Source organism: Macaca nemestrina, chromosome 10, assembly GCF_043159975.1.
Source record: "Macaca nemestrina isolate mMacNem1 chromosome 10, mMacNem.hap1, whole genome shotgun sequence".
NCBI classification, from domain to species: domain Eukaryota; kingdom Metazoa; phylum Chordata; class Mammalia; order Primates; family Cercopithecidae; genus Macaca; species Macaca nemestrina.
The window spans coordinates 123423830-123442817 of NC_092134.1; the positions used below are offsets into that span (position 1 = coordinate 123423830).

The 18988-nt window shown below is 38.5% G+C and overlaps 1 protein-coding gene across 2 annotated transcripts in view; it reads right to left on the reverse strand.

Moving 5' to 3' along the window:
* LOC105481413 (phosphatidylinositol-4-phosphate 3-kinase catalytic subunit type 2 gamma) overlaps nucleotides 1–18988 on the reverse strand; it is a 421186-nt gene that overhangs the window by 100476 nt on the left and 301722 nt on the right. For both annotated transcript variants that reach the window (XM_011741018.3, XM_024792846.2), the window contains one exon: nucleotides 11346–11455. In XM_011741018.3, the coding sequence (XP_011739320.2) occupies nucleotides 11346–11455 (110 nt within the window). The remainder of the gene's footprint in view (nucleotides 1–11345; nucleotides 11456–18988) is intronic.

The window sequence follows — 18988 nt, forward strand, 5'->3', positions numbered from 1 at the left end:
CCTCACAGCTCAAAGTTCACAGAAGAAGTTCTAGGCTATTTTTCTGTGAAGGGGTGATCTATGATAGGAATAAGGCTGGGCAACGAAATCCACTGTGGCTTCGCATGAAGGAACTTGTCCAGTAAGGACAAAGGCAACTAGTTAAGTCAGAGTTTGTCTCTCTCTGGAATTTACACTGGGGAATATTGGGCACTGGGCAGGGAACAATAGAATATGCTAAGCAGAGGTAAACTGTAGAAGGCCTGTGTGTTTCCACTAGAAACTAGCCAAGCCCTGTTGGTTTCTGGGATTTGTTAGCTTACAGTTTGACTCCATGTAGAGCCTTCAATCTAAGGCTACCAGACAGGATTCTTTTGCTGTCAAAATAGCTCATGAATGCAAACAACTTGTCTTTTAGTTTTGTTTTGGTTTTTGTTTTTTGAAGTGTGGGGTTTTGTTTTGCTTCAAGCTGGCTTCAGTTTTAGCTGAAGAACAGATCATATACTTACTAAATGGGAATTTATATGGCAGGCCAAGTGGAATATCTGAGCATACATGAAGAATGTCCTCTCACTCCCTTGGAGAAGAAAATGGATAGAATGAAAAGTACTATCTGTATGTGGGAGGGGAGGTGGGCAGGGAAGTTTATGCTTAATGATCCCAGTCTGGTCTGTGAAATAAGTTAGGTCTTTATGAGGACAGCTAACCCGAGGTTTGAGAGTGATTGAAATTTCTGAAATAACCCTTTTGGACAGCATTTTAATGGATGGCTGCCTTTGTTGCCTAGCAGTGAGCCCTGCAGAGATATTACATGAGAGTATCAGTTTGCAGGGGACTGAGTCATGATACTTTCTTGATTCTATTCAACATCACTCAGCTGTAAGGGGAGTGGAAGAGAGTGAGGGAAACAGAGAGTAGTTGATGATGATGTGAAAAGCATCTGTGGCCAGCAAACCAATTTTACTTTCATTTTCCCTCTAAATACCATTAATTGTACAGAATTTTTAATGCCACACAGTATGTATCATCCCCTGAAACTCTTAGGATCAGCTCCTGACCTAGAAGGGATATGTCCAGGAGCGAGGTAAAATCTTGGGTTGTTCCTAAATAGAGTACAGAGGCAGGAAAAAGCTGTTTATTTCTTTCAAGTCTCAAATAGGGTCAAGAGGGGCAGCCTCTTAGTGCTAATATTGTAGTTAGGACCAGGACACTTAAAGTAGCCGCACATGTTATGAGATGGCTTGATCTTGGCTCTTGATCCCAATCTGTGAGGCTGTTGGAGAAGGGAGAGGGGATTTTCTTGACTTTTGTCTGTAACTTAGTAGTTGTATCACAATAAACAGTGGCATAAAACGCTTTTAGCCTATCAGAACAAAGAAATAAAAAGAACAAGGAGTTTAAATGTAGAGGGGCTCATATTAAATGTATATACTTTTATCAATTATCTATCTATGAATTAATGCCACTCATTGAAGCACCAAGACACCAATGATGGATCTATGACAAAACTTTTTTTTTTTTTTTGGGTGAATGATGTGCAATGAGGTCTGCATTTAGTCTCAAGTTTTAAAATCCATGTGATGTCAGAGAACACAGCACAAAATAATAATATTATTTACACAAAGTAAACAAGTCTACATTTTTTGTTATTTATTATTATTATTTTATTTTTTATTGCTATTTTAGCACTTATAGCCATATATGAACATATCTGCCTCTTTCACTAGCCTGTGAACTATTTTTTTTTTATTACTATACTTTAAGTTCTAGGGTACATGTGCACAACATGCAGGTTTGTTACATATATATACATGTGCCATGTTGGTGTGCTCCACCCATTAACTCATTTACATTAGGTACAGCTCCTGATGCTATCCCTCCCCCCTCCTCCGACCCCACGACAGGCCTCAGTGTGCGATGTTCCCACCCTGTGTCCAAGTGTTCTCATTGTTCAATTCCCACCTATGAGTGAGAACATGTGGTGTTTGGTTTTCTGTCCTTGTGATAGTTTGCTCAGAATGATGGTTTCCAGCTTCATCCATGTCCCTACAAAGGACATGAACTCATCCTTTTTTATGACTGCATAGTATTCCATGGTGTATCTGTGCCACACTTTCTTAATCCAGTCTCTCATTGATGGACATTTGGGTTGGTTCCAAGTCTTTGCTATTGTGAATAGTGCTGCAGTAAACATATGTGTGCATGTGTCTTTATAGCAGCATGATTTATAATCCTTTGGTTATATACACAGTAATGGGATGGCTGGGTCAAATGGTATTTCTAGTTCTAGATCCTTGAGGAATCACCACACTGTCTTCCACAATGGTTGAATTAGTTTACAGTTCCACCAACAGTGTAAAAGTGTTGCTATTTCTCCACATCCTCTCCAGCACCTGTTGTTTCCTGACTTTTTAATGATTGCCATTCTAACTGGTGTGAGATGGTATCTCATTGTGGTTTTGGTTTGCATTTCTCTGATGGCCAGTGATGATGAGCATTTTTTCATGTGTCTGTTGGCTGCATAAATGTCTTCTTTTGAGAAGTGTCTGTTCATATCTTTTGCCTACTTTTTGATGGGGTTGTTTGATTTTTTCTTGTAAATTTGTTTAAGTTCTTTGTAGATTCTGGGTATTAGCCCTTTGTCAGATGGGTAGACTGCAAACATTTTTTGCCATTCTGTAGGTTGCCTGTAGTTTCTTTTGCTGTGCAGAAGCTCTTTAGTTTAATTAGATCACATTTGTCAATTTTGGCTTTTGCTGCCATTGCTTTTGGTGTTTTAGACATGAAGCCCTTGCCCATGCCTATGTCCTGAATGGTATTGCCTAGGTTTTCTTCAAGGATTTTTATGGTTTTAGGTCTAACATTTAAGTCTTTTTAATCCATCTTGAATTAATTTTTGCATAAGGCATACTTAAGGGATCCAGTTTCAGCTTTCTACATATGGCAAGCCAGTTTTCCAAGCACCATTTATTAAATGGGGAATTCTTTCCCCATTTCTTGTTTTTGTCAGGTTTGTCAAAGATCAGATGGTTGTAAATGTGTGGTATTATTTCTGAGGGCTCTGTTCTGTTCTGTTGGTCTATATCTCTGTTTTGGTACCAGTACCATGCTGTTTTGGTTACTGTAGCCTTGTAGTATAGTTTGAAGTCAGGTAGCGTGATACCTCCAGCTTTGTTCTTTTGGCTTAGGATTGCCTTGGCAATGTGGGCTCTTTTTTGGTTCCATATGAATTTTAAAGTATTTTTTTCCAATTCTGTGAAGAAAGCCATTGGTAGCTTAATGGGGATGGCAATGAATCTATAAATTACCTTGGGCAGTATGGTCATTTTCACGATATTGATTCTTCCTATCCATGAGCATGGAATATTCTTCCATTTATTTGCATCCTCTTTTATTTTGCTGAGCAGTGGTTTATAGTTCTCCTTGAAGAGGTCCTTCACATCCCTTGTAAGTTGGATTCCTAGGTATTTTATTCCCTTTGAAGCAATCGTGAATGGGAGTTCACTCATGATTTGGCTCTCTGTTTGTCTGTTATTGGTGTATAAGAATGCTTGTGATTTTTGCACATTGATTTTGTATCCTGAGACTTTGCTGAAGTTGCTTATCAGCTTAAGAAGATTTCGGGCTGAGACGATGGGGTTTTCTAAATATACAATCATGTCATCTGCAAACACGGACAATTTGACTTCCTCTTTTCCTAATTGAATACCCTTTATTTCTTTCTCCTGCCTGATTGCCCTGACTAGAACTTCCAACAGTATGTTGAATAAGAGTGGTGAGAGAGGGCATTCCCTGTCTTGTGCCAGTTTTCAAAGGGAATGCTTCCAGTTTTTGCCCATTCAGTATGATATTGGCTATGGGTTTGTCATAAATAGCTCTTATTATTTTGAGATATATCCCATCAATACCTAATTTATTGAGAGTTTTTAGCATGAAACGCTGTTGAATTTTGTCAAAGGCCTTTTCTGCATCTATTGAGATAATCATGTGGTTTTTGTCTTTGGTTCTGTTTACATGATGGATTACATTTATTGATTTGTGTATGTTGAACCAGCCTTGCATCCCAGGGATGAAGCCCACTTGATCATGGTGTATAAGCTTTTTGATGTGCTGTTGGATTCAGTTTGCCAGTATTTTATTGAGGATTTGTGCATCAATGTTCATCAGGGATATTGGTCTAAAATTCTCTTTTTTTGTTGTGTTTCTGACAGGCTTTGGTATCAGGATGATGCTGGCCTTATAAAAATGAGTTAGGGAGGATTCCCTCTTTTTCTATCCATTGGAATAGTTTCAGAAGGAATGGTACCAGCTCCTCCTTGTACCTGTGGTAGAATTTGGCTGTGAATTTGTCTGGTCCTGGACTTTTTTTGGTTGGTAGGCTATTAATTATTGCCTCAATTTCAGAGCCTATTATTGGTCTGTTCAGGGATTCAACTTCTTCCTGATTTAGTCCTGGGAGGGTGTGTGTGTCCAGGAATTTACCCATTTCTTCTAGATTTTCTAGTTTATTTGCATAGAGGTGCTTATAGTATTCTCTGATGGTAGTTTGTATTTCCATGGGATCAGTGGTGATACCCCCTTTACCATTTTTTAATTGTGTCTATTTGATTCTTCTCTCTTTTCTTCTTTATTAGTCTTGCTAGTGGTCTATCTATTTTGTTGATCTTTTCAAAAAACCAGCTCCTGGATTCATTGATTCCTTGAAGGGTTTTTTGTGTCTCTATCTCCTTCAGTTCTGCTCTGATCTTAGTTATTTCTTACCTCCTTCTAGCTTTTGAATATGTTTACTCTTGCTTCTCTAGTTCTTTTAATTGTGATGTTAGGGTGTCAGTTTTAGATCTTTCCTGCTTTCTCTTGTGGGCATTTAGTGCTATAAATTTCCCTCTACACACTGCTTTAAATGTATCCCAGAGATTCTGGTATGTTGTATCTTTGCTCTCATTGGTTTCAAAGAACATCTTTATTTCTGCTTTCATTCCGTTATGTACCCAGTAGTCATTCAGGAGCAGGTTGTTCAGTTTCCATGTAGTTGAGCAGTTTTGAGTGAGTTTCTTAATCCTGAGTTCTAGTTTGATTGCACTGTGGTCTGAGAGACAGTTTGTTATAATTTCTATTCTTTTACATTTGCTGAGGAGTGCTTTACTTCCAACTATGTGGTTAACTTTGGAATAAGTGTGATGTGGTGCTGAGAAGAATGTATATTCTGTTGACTTGGGGTGGAGAGTTCTGTAGATGTCTATTAGGTCTGCTTGGTGCAGAGCTGAGTTCAATTCCTGGATATCCTTGTTAACTTTCTGTCTCATTGATCTGTCTAATGTTGACAGTGGGGTGTTAAAGTCTCCCATTATTATTGTGTGGGAGTCTAAGTCTCTCTGTAGGTCTCTAAGGAATTGCTTTATGAATCTGGGTGCTCCCGTATTGGGTGCATATATATTTAGGTTAGCTCTTCTTGTTGAATTGATCCCTTTTCCATTATGTAATGGCTTTGTCTCTTTTGATCTTTGTTGGTTTAAAGTCTGTTTTATCAGAGACTAGGATTGCAACCCCTGCCTTTTTTTGTTTTCTATTTGCTTGGTAGATCTTCCTCTATCCCTTTATTTTGAGCCTATGTGTGTCTCTGCACGTGAGATGGGTCTCCTGAATACAGCACATTGATGGGTTTTGACTATCCAATTTGTCAGCCTGTGTCTTTTAATTGGTGCATTTAGTCCATTTACATTTAAGGTTAATATTGTTATGTGTGAATTTGATCCAGTCATTATGATGTTAGCTGGTTATTTTGCTCGTTAGTTGACTCAGTTTCTTCCTAGCATCAATGGTCTTTACAGTTTGGCATGTTTTTGCAGTGGCTGGTACCAGTTGTTCCTTTCCATGTTTAGTGCTTCCTGCAGGAGCTCTTGTAAGGCAGGCCTGGTGATGACAAAATCTCTCAGCATTTGCTTGTCTGTAAAGTATTTTATTTCTCCTTCACTTATGAAGCTTAGTTTGGCTGGATATGAAATTCTGGGTTGAAAATTCTTTTCTTTAAGAATGTTCAATATTGGTCCCCACTCTCTTCGGGCTTGTAGAGTTTCTGCTGAGAGATCTGCTGTTAGTCTGATGGGCTTCCCTTTGTGGGTTACCCGACCTTTCTCTCTGGCTGCCCTTAACATTTTTTCCTTCATTTCAACTTTGATGAATCTGACAATTATGTGTCTTGGCGTTGCTCTTCTCGAGGAGTATCTTTGTGGTGTTCTCTGCATTTCCTGAATTTGAATGTTGGCCTGCGTTGCGGTTGGGGAAGTTCTTCTGGATAATATCCTGAAGAGTGTTTTCCAACTTGTTTCCATTCTCCCTGTCACTTTCAGGTACACCAGTCAGACGTAGATTTGGTCTTTTCACATAGTCCCATATTTCTTGGAGGATTTGTTCATTTCTTTTTACTCTTTTTTCTCTAAACTTCTCTTCTCACTTCATTTCATTCATTTGATCTTCAATCACTGATACCCTTTCTTCCAGTTGATCAAATTGTCTACTGAGGCTTGTGCATGTGTCACATAGTTCTCATGCCACGATTTTCAGCTCCACCAGGTCATTTAAGGACTTCTCTACACTGGTTATTCTAGTTAGCCATTCACCTAATCTTTTTTCAAGGGTTTTAGCTTCTTTGCGATGGGTTCAAACATCATCCATTAGCTTGGAGAAGTTTGATCGTCTGAAGCCTTCTTCTCTCAACTTGTCAAAGTCATTCTCCATCCAACTTTGTTCCGTTGCTGGCGAGGAGCTGCCTTCCTTTGGAGGAGAAGAGGCGGTCTGATTTTTAGAATTTTCAGCTTTTCTGCTCTGGTTTCTCCCCATTTTGGTGGTTTTATCTACCTTTGGTCTTTGATGATGGTGACGTTCAGATGGGTTTTGTTGGGGATATCCTTTCTGTTGGTTAGTTTTCCTCCTAACAGTCAGGACCATCAGCTGCAGGTCTGTTGGAGTTTGCTGGAGGTCCACTCCAGACCCTGTTTGCCTGGGTATCAGCAGCGGAGGCTACAGATCAGCGAATATGGCAGATCAGCGAATATGGCAGATCAGCAAATGTTGCTGTCTGATTGTTCCTCTGGAAGCTTCGTCTCAGAGGGGTACCCGGCCGTGTGAGGTGTCAGTCAGTCCCTACTGGGAGGTGCCTCCCAGTTAGGCTATTCGGGGGTCAGGGACCCACTTGAGGAGGCAGTCTGTCCATTCTCAGATCTCAAACTCCATGCTGGGAGAACCACTATTCTCTTCAAAGCTGTCAGACAGGGACATTTAAGTCTGCAGAAGTTTCTGCTGCCTTTTGTTCAGCTATGCCCTGCTCCAAGAGGTGGAGTGTAGAGATGCAGGCAGGCCTCCTTGAGCTGTGGTGGGCCCCACCCAGTTCAAGCTTCCCAGCCAGCCGCTTTGTTTACCTACTCAAGCCTCAGCAATGTTGGTTGCCCCTCCCCCAGCCTCACTGCCGCCTTGCAGTTCCATCTCATACTGCTGTGCTAGCCATGAGCGAGGCTCCGTGGGCATGGGACCCTCTGAGCCAGGCGCAGGATATAATCTCCTGGTGCACCGTTTGCTAAGACTGTTGGAAAAGCACAGTATTAGGGTGGGAGTGACCTGATTTTCCAGGTGCCGTCTGTCACAGCTTCCCTTGGCTAGGAAAGGGAATTCCCTTTCCCCTTGCGCTTCCCAGGTGAGGCGATGTCTCACCCTGCTTCGGCTCTTGTTTGGTGAGCTGCACCCACTGTCCTGCACCCACTGACTGACAAGCCCCAGTGAGATGAACCTGGTACCTCAGTTGGAAATGCAGAAATCACCCGTCTGCTGTGTCTCTCATGCTGGGAGCTGTAGACTGGAGCTGTTCCTGTTCGGCCGTCTTGGAACAAGTCTACATAATTTTTGACCGTTATTTGAATCATGGGTATCCTGTTATTTAGAGTTTCATTAAAGTTGTTTTCAATTATCCCAGGCTACTTTCATAAATTCACTCTACTCATTGTTTAAGGCTTTTCAAAAGACATAATGCATAATTTGTTTCAGAAATATATAATGTACAAATGATAGATCTCAGGAAACATTTTCAAATGGTAGTTACAGTTACAATTAATGGAGGCTGCTGGCCTCTCTGTAAGAGATTGTTCATAGTGCTAGATGGGATGTGTGATAGAAAAGATCCTCAGTGCTTGATGTATATATGCTGAGCAAGAAACAGAGAGAAATTGAACAGATATGCTATTTGCATATTAAATCATATCTAAAAATAAAGGTATGTAATTGAGACTTTTAGATTAAAAAATATGACTGAGATGGGCTCTTGGAAGTTAGGGGATAGTGAGCCTCATGGGATATTTCTCTGAGAAGAAAAGTAGAGAGAGGCTCATGGCATTGTGGAATGGGCCACAAAAGGAAAAGGAAGGCAGGTACCTTCCAGGAAGTCAGCAGCCAAGTTACCGGTTAGGGGTCTCTCAGGGTTGCAAAGCAGATCTGGAACCAAACACCCAGGGGACTCCTGGTGGTAGCATAGAGATAACAGTTCCAGGAAGGAACTTCTGTTCTCTGCTGATGCTTGAGGTATTCCGGATAAGAGGATTAGTGCCTGAGAAAGGGTGAAGAATATATCTTTGTCAAACTTCAGCCAATGCAGGCTTTGAAAAACCTTGAGAAGACTGTGGTCTGAAATACAAAGCAGCGCATTCCTGAGAGCCCACATATGGAAGAGGTGATTTTGAGCACAGAGAATGTACTCTGGTAAATTATTTAACTTCCCTGGAGTCTCAATTCACTAGTATAAAAATGTAGATAAAGATATTAATACCTCAAAGGATTGTTATGACAATTAAATAGATTACTGTAAGAAAAGCACTTAGAACAGGGCTTGACACACAAGAAGCACTGCATTAAGTTGTAGTTATTATTATATGCTTTTTATATACTTGATATTTGATGTTTAAATTGTATTTTCTGTTAAATAGGGCTTGTTTCACATTCAGATATTCTTAGAAGTGGGAATACGTTCCCTGCTTTACTTGGGAGAAATTGATATAACTCATCAATATATTAATTAAAGGGATAAACAAAACAGTATGTAATTCAGTAATAAATTAAGGACAGCACAAAAGATGGCATGTTCAGGAGAATTATAGAAGAAAAGACTGGGCAGTACTGGAATGATCAGATTAGGTTTCATGGACGAGGTGCTAGCTGTCCAGAATATCAAGGGATGGGTGGGATTAAAAGTTAGATCAGAATCTTCCTGTATTCCAGAAATTTTATGGTTCCATTGGAGCATTTCTAGTGAGGCTAGTAATGTGAGTTAAACAGACAAAGCAGGAATGAATGTACATGGAGAGAATGGCCTACCCAGAAAAGGATTCATGTGGAATAATGGAGGCAGAGGGCAGGTGGTTGGATAAACCTTAGCAAAGACAATCAGATTATAAGGTCCTAGGAATTGAGAGATAGGAGATGGCACACCAAGGAAAATTATCCAACTGAGAAATGATGTGTCCTGGTTTACATAGTTTGATGCCTTTTAAGGCTTTGATGGAGAACAAGTTCTTTATCCCAAAGTTGAAGAAAGAAGTTTAATTAACAGAACATACCACATAACATTGGTAAGAGGGAAGATTGTCCTGGCAGAGGTACACAGGCAGGATCACACCGTCTGCCTCACCGCCATGAGGTTCTAGCTTCAGATCTACTTCCCACATTAGTTCATGTCCTCTTGAATGGGAAGGGGAGATGAGTTACCATAGGAAAGATCACTGATATCCAAGTCATGCTCTTTACAGATCTCGGTGTGTCCCATGAAGTAGAGGGATAGGAAGAGATGGAATTCTGGCAGATGAATAAAGCCTATTTACATTTTTCTTTTGGCCCGGACCTGAAAGAACTTTTTTCATTCAAATACATATATGGCTTTGCCTGTTTCAGGGGGGACTAATAGTAAGCTACAGCACTTAATTTATTACTGATCTCAGTTTTTCTCACTTGAATGTCTATTGCCAGAATAAATAAACTATAAGGGCTCTTTCAGCTGTAATATTTTGTGATTCTGTCACATTGCCTCTTTTCTTTTTTTTTTTTTCTTTGAGATGGAGTCTCGCTCTGTCGCCCAGGCTGGAGTGCAGTGGCGCGCTGTCTACTCACTGCAAGCTCCACCTCCTGGGTTCACGCCATTCTCCTGCCTCAGCCTCCCGAGTAGCTGGGACCACAGGCACCTGCTACCTCGCCCAGCTATTTTTTTTTTTTTTTGTATTTCTTAGTAGAGATGGGGTTTCACCGTGTTAGCCAGGATGGTCTCGATCTCCTGACCTCATGATCCGCCCGTCTAGGCCTCCTAAAGTGCTGGGATTACAGGCTTGAGCCACCGCACCCGGCCATATGGCCTCTTTTCAACAACAAGGGCAGTGTACGCATTCAAGTTCATGAAACAGAAATCCCTGACGCAAGAGTAATTCCCCAGGCATGTAAGACATCCCCATGAAGCCACCATTGGAATGGGAAACAATTTCTGGCTGTATATTCTGGAAGGATGAGAGAAAAAGTAAAACCTGGACGAGGTTTTATTATAATCATGATTTTCTTTAAAGCATACATTCCCCTTGAAAGAATATAATCTCTGTTTGTAAATTTCTAGTGGAAAATATTAGAACAATTAAAAATTAGACGCAAGGCCACAATTAAGAGGTTACAGGAAAGAAAGAATGCAGCTTTTCTCTACTGTTTGTAGGAAAATAATAACTGCTAACATTTACTGAGCACCTAAAATTTGCCAGGAATTATATATCCATTTAAAAATAAAAATTCAAAAGGATCTTATAAAACGTACTGCCCTTTTGACCAGATTTGGGGTCTAATTGATATTCATCATATTCTGCCCAGATTCTTACCTTGATATACATTAGTGTTTTGCTAGACTTGTTTAATAAAAAATAGATTAAAAGTAAAACAGAGTCACAGGTCTTTGACTAAATATCCCAATATGTGTATTGTCTTATAGATGAAAGTAGTGAGTACATATCTCATCATAAATCTCTTTTTCCAAATTGTTTTTCTGGACATATTTCAAGTAGAACAACCAATTTATTTGTGTCAGAGGATCTTGCTCTTTTTAATGACCTCTTATTGAGCAATCTGTTCGATGTAGAGGCTGGTTAGCAAACAATGACATGCTGCAGAAACACTAACTAAGGCCTTGTGCTAGACATTCACATTGCTTCCTTTCTGCTCTTTGGAAAAGGGAACACAAGCTTGTTCTAGAAATGACAGCTTCGTACCAATGACTGGTCAACCTGAAATCATCTCCATTGTAGAACATGTGTCTGCTTACATTCATTCATCCATGCTCACACATTCATAGCTGATCTTACTTGGTAAAATGACTTGTTGCTTCCAGGTCTGTGTCTTGCGGACGAAGATTATTATACACATATTTCAGGTCTTGAATTCCACTTAGCTCAGGCAGTCCTGCATATAGCATCTTAACCACAACAAGAACAAACAAAGCAGAAAGAAGACAGAATAAATTCAGACACAGTCAAGCTTACTTGATTAATTCTACCCAGAGACATCTAGACCCAAGTTTGCATGGCAATGTCTTTCAGTTTATATACATGGATGCACGTAAGTTCATGCATTTTAACCTCTCCTATTATGTAGTAGAGACAACAGCAATAACAACTATAATAAAAGAATCACTATAATTGGAAAATTCTTGTAGATTAATAATTCAGTTTTATTCTCATCATCAACCAGTGAAGTAAACATGATACTATTATTCCCATGTCAGAATTTGTGTACCTATCATTTAAAATCTATGTGATTTTGAGGAAGTTCCTTAACCTCTTTGAGTCTTCATTTTCTCATTTTTAAAATAGATACAAAATGAGAAAGAGCTTTATACATTACAAAATATTACACAAAGATTATCTAATAATACTCATTTTAGAGAAGAAAAGCTTAATGTCCAGAAAACTGTAAGTGATATGTCCAGGTCAAATGATGTTCAAACATAGAGTATAAAACTCACCCCTCTGGTTCTTAATCCTATGTTGTTTTATGACTCCATGATTTTCACTAAAAGAATACAATTTTCCCTACTGAAGTGGTGACTATATTTACTAAGGCAATAAATAATTAAGGATAAATTGTATAAGGTATTTTCCTGCTAATTTTCAGGAAGATATTTTGCTTATATTATGGTGTAGACTGAAGGACTTATAATCTCTTTAGTTGTAGACAATGTTTTTTAGAAAATAATAGAACTTTCTAAACTAAATTTGAACTTTGCAAAAAAAAAAAAAAAAAGAAGACTGTTATCGGTACTTCTGTGACTAAGAAGATAAATTATTTACTGCTGTGGAACAAAGGCCCTCTTACAGTAAGAAGTTAAGAATAATACTATGGATCCTTAAAACAAAAGATAAAGTAAGAATATGGTTTTGGAAAATGGGTGAAATAGTGATTAACTTGATGAAGTTCAAATGAGAAAAAGGATGGTATAAAAACTATTCTTTTTTCCCACCACTCCCACCCAGGCTGAGGGAGCAGCATATATGGGAAAGTGAGATGTACAAAGGAAAGCAAGATGTCTTTAATGTGTCTGCAGAAGGAAATCCAGGCTGGCTTTCTGGAACTGAGTATTACGTGGGTGAGCAGCAAGAGATGAGAATGAAAGGCAAGTAGGATAAGACATTCTGGCAACATTAAGGATTTTGTACTCTATCCTAAAGTACAAAAAAAAACAAGAAAGCTCTTTAAGTGTTTTAACATGAAAGTAAGAGATTTAATTGTGTCTTGAAAGATCATTGTGGTTACGTATGGAAAATGGACTAAAATGAAGCCCAATAAGAGGCTAGATTAGGAGACTGGTTAGGAATGAAGATCAGCCATTGGATTTTAAATAAATGTAGAAAGTAGAATTGAGAAAACTGGGAGATTGATTGGACATATTGACAGGGCTGTGAGGGGCCCAAAACACACGCTGTAATACAGATTTGACCGTCATTAGCATATAAATGATAATTGAAACCAAGGAGATGGATGAGGGAGTCCTGGAGAGTTGTCAACTGTCTCTCCTCCTGGAAGATCTATTAGCATCTTAAACTCATGACATCTAAATTACAGCAAATTCTCTTCTCACATAAACTTTTCCTTCTTTTTTTCTGTTTCATTTACACTGCCACCACTGCCCAACTAACAAGAAATTCGTATCTTCTTTGATTCTCTCTTTTTCCTGGTTCCTACAATCAATTACTTCATTCTATTAAAAACACTCCTCAGCAGTCTCTTGTATTCATTCCCCTTTTTCATTGTAATTATCATTGTCCTAATTCAGCCCCTCATCTTCATTTGCCTAGATATCTTGAATTACTTTTATCTTGTTCTCCAATCTTTATCTCTTTAATTCCATAAACTCTGTTATCTGCCTAAGATCCCAGGTACTTCTTCATTATAAGCATACAAACTTCTAGTTTGTCAAGTGTCTAAAATCCTTATTCTGGTCACAAATGTCTTTAATCACACTGTAACTTATCACTCCAGCCTCATCTTCTACAGAGATTTCCATCTGTAGCACAGACTGGGCAAACTTGGTTACCTTCATTTACTACACGTCATGCCCATGCTCATTAAACCTCCACACATACATTTTTCTCTCAGCTGGAATTGCCTTTTCTCTCTTTCCTTGTCTACTGAAATTCTTTTTCAAGGCTCAGCTTCCTCTTTGAAGCATCACTGATCCTCGTGATGAGATTTAATGACTGCTTTCTTTGTACAATCATATTTTGGTTCTACTTCTTTCACAGTACTTATTGCTTCCTAGCTTTTACTGTGTTTTGCTCATATGTATGTTTGTCACATTAGATCTTAAGTTCTTCGAGAACAGGAACTGGATTTGTATTTAATGTTGAATTGTGTACATTGCCCAGGATGGTGCTTTGAAAATAGCTAGATTTTAATAAATGTCTGGTGTAATGAATGCATGAATAAATGAATAAAAAATACATGATTCAGGCTACAGTAACCAAAACAGCATGGTACTGGTACAAAAATAGGCACATAGACCAATGGAACAAAACAGAGGCCAGAAATAAGGTTGCACAATTATGACCATCTGATCTTTGACTAAGCTGACAAAAACAAGCAGTGTGGAAAGGACTCCCGATTCAATAAATGCTGTTGGGATAACTGGCTAGCCATATGCACAAGATTGAAGCTGGACCCCTTCCTCACACCATATACAAAAATCAACTCAAGATGGATTAAAGACTTAAATGTAAAACCCAAAGCTATAAAAATCTGGAAGACAACCTAGGCAATACCATCCTGGACATAGGAATGGGCAAAGATTTCATGATGAAGACACCAAAAACAATCGCAATGAGAGCAAAAATTGACAGGTGGGATCTAATTAAACGTAAGAGCTTCTGCACAGCAAAAGAAACTATCAACAGAGTAAACAGACAACCTATAGAATGAGAGAAAATATTTGCAAACTATGCATCTGACAAAGGTCTAATACCCAGCATCTATAAGAAACTTAAAACATATTTACAAGAGAAAAACAAAAAATCCCATTAAAAAGTGGGCAAAGGACATGAACAGACACTTCTCAAAAGAAGGCATACATGTGGTCAACAAGCATATGAAAAAAAACTCAATACCACTGATCACTAGAGAAATGCAAATCAAAACCACAATAAGACAGCATCTCACACCAGTCAGAATGGCTATTAGTAAAAAGTCAGAAAATAACAGATGCTGGCGAGGCTGTGGAGAAAAGGGAACACTTATACACTGTTGGCTGGAGTATAAATTAGTTCAACCATTGTGAAAAGCAGTATGGTGATTCCTCAAAGAGCTAAAAGCAGAACTACCATTAGACACAGCAGTCTCATTGCTGGGTATATCATTCTACCGTAAAGACACATGCACACAAATGTTCACTGAAGCACTATTTACAATAGCAAAGACATGGAATCAACCTAAATGTCCATCGGTGACAGACTGGATAAAGAAAATGGGGCACATATACACCATAGAATACTATGAAGCCTGACAAAAAATGAGATCATGTCTTTTGCTGGAACATGGATGGAGCTGGAGGCTATTATCCTTAGCAAACTAATGCAGGAACAGAAAACCATATACTGCATATTCTCACTTATAAGAGGGAGCTAAATGGTGAGAACTCATGAACACAAAGATGGAAACAACAGGCACTGGGTTCTACTTGAGGGTCAAGGGTAGGAGGAGGGTGAGGAGCAGGAAAGATCACTACTGGGTACTGGGCTTAATACCTGGGTGATGAAATAATCTGCACATCAAATCCCTGTGACAGAAGTTTACCTGTATAATAAACCTTCACAGGTACCCCGAATCTAAAATAAAAGTTTAAAATAAGAGAGAAAAAAATGCTTGATGCTATTAGGCAATGAAAACATACAATTAGCAAATTTAATGCTGACTACTAAACTTAACAAAGTCAACCATAGGAAGACACATTCCCGATAGTCACTAGAATCTAGATTAGGTTTTATCTTACTAGTTCTGTACTAAGAGGTATAGAGACTTCTGTGTGCTCATTGAGGCAGATTTCTTCTTTATCACACCGTAACTATCCATTTTCTAAGGACAGGCTGCTTCTGTAAGGTCTGAATTGCATTCCAGTTTCTCTGGATACCCTGAGTTCACACCCGCTTGGTTAGAACTCTATCAAACATTTCTCTGGAAAGTGGACCCTATACTTACTCGTTCCCTTGCCAACACCCACACACATAACCCACACATGTCACACACTAGCCGCCAAGTACAGACTGCTTCATACCAGATGAACCTATAATAGTTCTCTCCCCACCATGTATCTGACTAAAGGTAACATGTGCCAAGTTTGCCTTATTAATGTGTTCTGTTCCTTGGAGAGGAGACTTTGAGTGTTGACTCTGCATATCACAGAGTAAGGATGGCCTCTTAGCCGGGTGCACTTAGCTGTGTCTCTTCTCTGATCCCCAGCCACATGGTTCAGGTGCCTCCCACTCCAGACTGCATGGGTAATAACTTTAATGGGGGCAATAGCAAAGAGAAAGCGAAGCTAGAACAGGAAGTGAACAGATACAGGTAATGAACAGATATCTCCCCTTTTAAAGGTCGGGAACATTTTTGAAGTCTTTACTTTTGTTCTCTTCCTACTAAGTCCAAATCTGTTTTAACAGTTATGCTCAGAAAAGCAGACACTCTTCCCCATCACATAGAGAAGTTAGAAAGATTTCTGATGGGAAATATCTGATATAATAATGGGTGTGATAAACATTTTAAACTGGGCAAATGGTCTCTGTGTTCTCTGGAAGCCTTCCATAATAGCTGATATTGATTTTTTAATGAGAGAAAAGCTGATGAAACACAGGCTTTTATTTTCGTGAACTCAGCCGGCAACACTCTTGGGTCTCCTACAGATGTTACTTTTAAGCAAGATGGGAATTTCATGGATTACTTTTTCCCCTGCTTTTCTCAGGAGTAAATAAAAAGCAATATGGATATCTGGAGACATGCTGCTCTTTGCCAAGGATGAGCCATTAACTCTGTAGTGGACCCACGAAATGCTTGTGGCCCATAATCCTGGGGACTGATCATTCGCACAAGATAGAATTTATAACCCATGTCAAGTATTTCTCAAGTTGTAACTGGGTCATGGTAAGTAGACTGAATTCTTTTTAAAGAATTTAACACAAAAGAGTCAGGTTGAGACAGAATTAACGAATAGATTACATACATAAGTAGAAAATAGTCTTTCACAAATTTAAACTTGGTTTTATTTTATAAGAAACTATACCAAAGAAAGTGTGGTCCTGAAACCTTCACTAAATGCTTTGATGATCTATAGAGTCTCATAAGATACACAATTGAGAAGAAGAGAGTTGAGAGGTAAATGAACAGAAACTGAGGTAATAACACGGTGCTGTTTTACATGTATTTATTCATTAGTTTAATTGGTTCACATTGCTTCTGATCTCTATTTCAATTTCTGTGAGAGCCTAAATCTAAGATTATATGTTTACTCTGGATTAGTGCCTTCCACTGCCAAATTTTCTTCCTTAGCCTAAAGGAGCTGAATAATTAGAGCATAGACGTTTTTTTTTTGGATATACTATATTCCAGAAATTTTCAACAACTGATTAATGATAAATTATTTCAATACTTATGAATAAAATACCATATGGCTACTTCTTTTAAATAAAATATCACTATATATTCTCTTTGGCGATTGTTTAATATATCATGACTCAATGCTGAATGCTTTGTTAAGGTACATAGAAAAGTTTATTAAACAAGAGAAAAAAAGCCCACTGATAGCTTTCTGAATCTATTTTTTTTCCAAAGAGCTGTTCTTTCACATTATTTTAACATGCTCAGTTTTCATCATTATAATTTTAGTGTCACCTGAGAAACAGCGTAACTTATATTTGTGCTTTTCTGTTTTGGGTTTATTTTTGAAATATCTGGAGCAGGTTAAAGCAGTTGTTAAAATTTGGTACTACTCCTCATATGTAGTTATTTATATCATTATGGGCATTTAGAAATGCTGGACACCTCGGTTATTATTATTATTATTTTTTTGAGATGGAGTCTTGCTCTGTTGCCCAGGCTGGAGTGCAGTGGCATGATCTGGACTCACTGCCAGCTCCGCCTCCTGGGTTCACGCCATTCTCCTGCCTCAGCCTCCTGAGTAGCTGGGACTTCAGGTGCCGCCACCACACCCGGCTAATTTTTTGTATTTTTAGTAGAGATGGGGTTTCACCCTGTTAGCCAGGATGGTCTGGATCTCCTGACCTCGTGATCCACCCACCTTGGCCTCCCAAAGTCCTGGGACTACAGGCGTGAGCCTATAATCCCATGCCTGGCCACACCTCGGTTTTTTATGTAAATTAGTTTTATCTTCCTCATTAAATTGAAAATTTTAAGACTCTGGGTTTCATCATATGTTAATGTATCCTTGCAGTTTCTAGCCTATGGTAAACAAGAGCTCATGAATTCATGAGCTTGATTCTACCTGGATATTTATTATTTAAATGGGGTCAGAATCACAGACTTAATCCTTGTAGGGTTTTTTTTGTTTGTTTGTGGTACAGTCACATTATAAACCATAGTCATTTCATACTTGCAAAATGGCCTAATAGAATTGGGAGCTAGAATGCAGATTTACCAATAAGAATCCTTGGCTATTACTGAAAAACCAACTTGTAGATTTTGGAGATGCGTAGAACTTTATATATCCACTTTACACAAGAAGAAACCAGTATATTTGCATATGAAGGACATGTTTATGATATTTTTAGAAATACTTATCTTTCAAGGCAAGGTGGAGAGAAGTAAGGTGAATATGTTGTTTGAAAGTTAAAACAAGAATCTAAATCAAATCTTCCTTGCAACAAAGTTAACATTTGTTCTGTACTAACCAATGAACTTTTCTGTGGTGATGGAAGTTTCCTATCTGTGCTGACCAATGTGCTACCACTAGCCAAACATGGCTACTGAGTACTTGAAATGTGATCAGTGAAACTGAAGAATGGAGTTTTAAATTTTGTTTAATAAAAATTAATTTAAATATAAACAAACATGTGACTAGAGGATATTACATTGGACAGTGTTCTTATAAATTAACAAGGATCTAGTATAAGAACATAAATGAATTGAATGGCAAGTACTGTGCTAAGTGCTTTTTATTAATGATCTGTTAGGGTTATTATGAATTTTAAATCAATTAATACACACAAAGCAATTTAAAACAATTAATACACATACAGCACTTAGCACAGTGCCTAGGCCATGCAAAGAATTCACTGTTAGGTCATTTATTCATTAACTCTACAAGGTAGATGTTGTTATCTTCATTTAATAGATAAGGAAACAGTCTTTTGGGGGTTAAGTAACATATCGTGAAGAATGTAGCCAGTAAAATGCCAAACTAGGATTGAAACCCCGAAAGGTCTGCCTGCCACGTTTGTACCCTTAACAA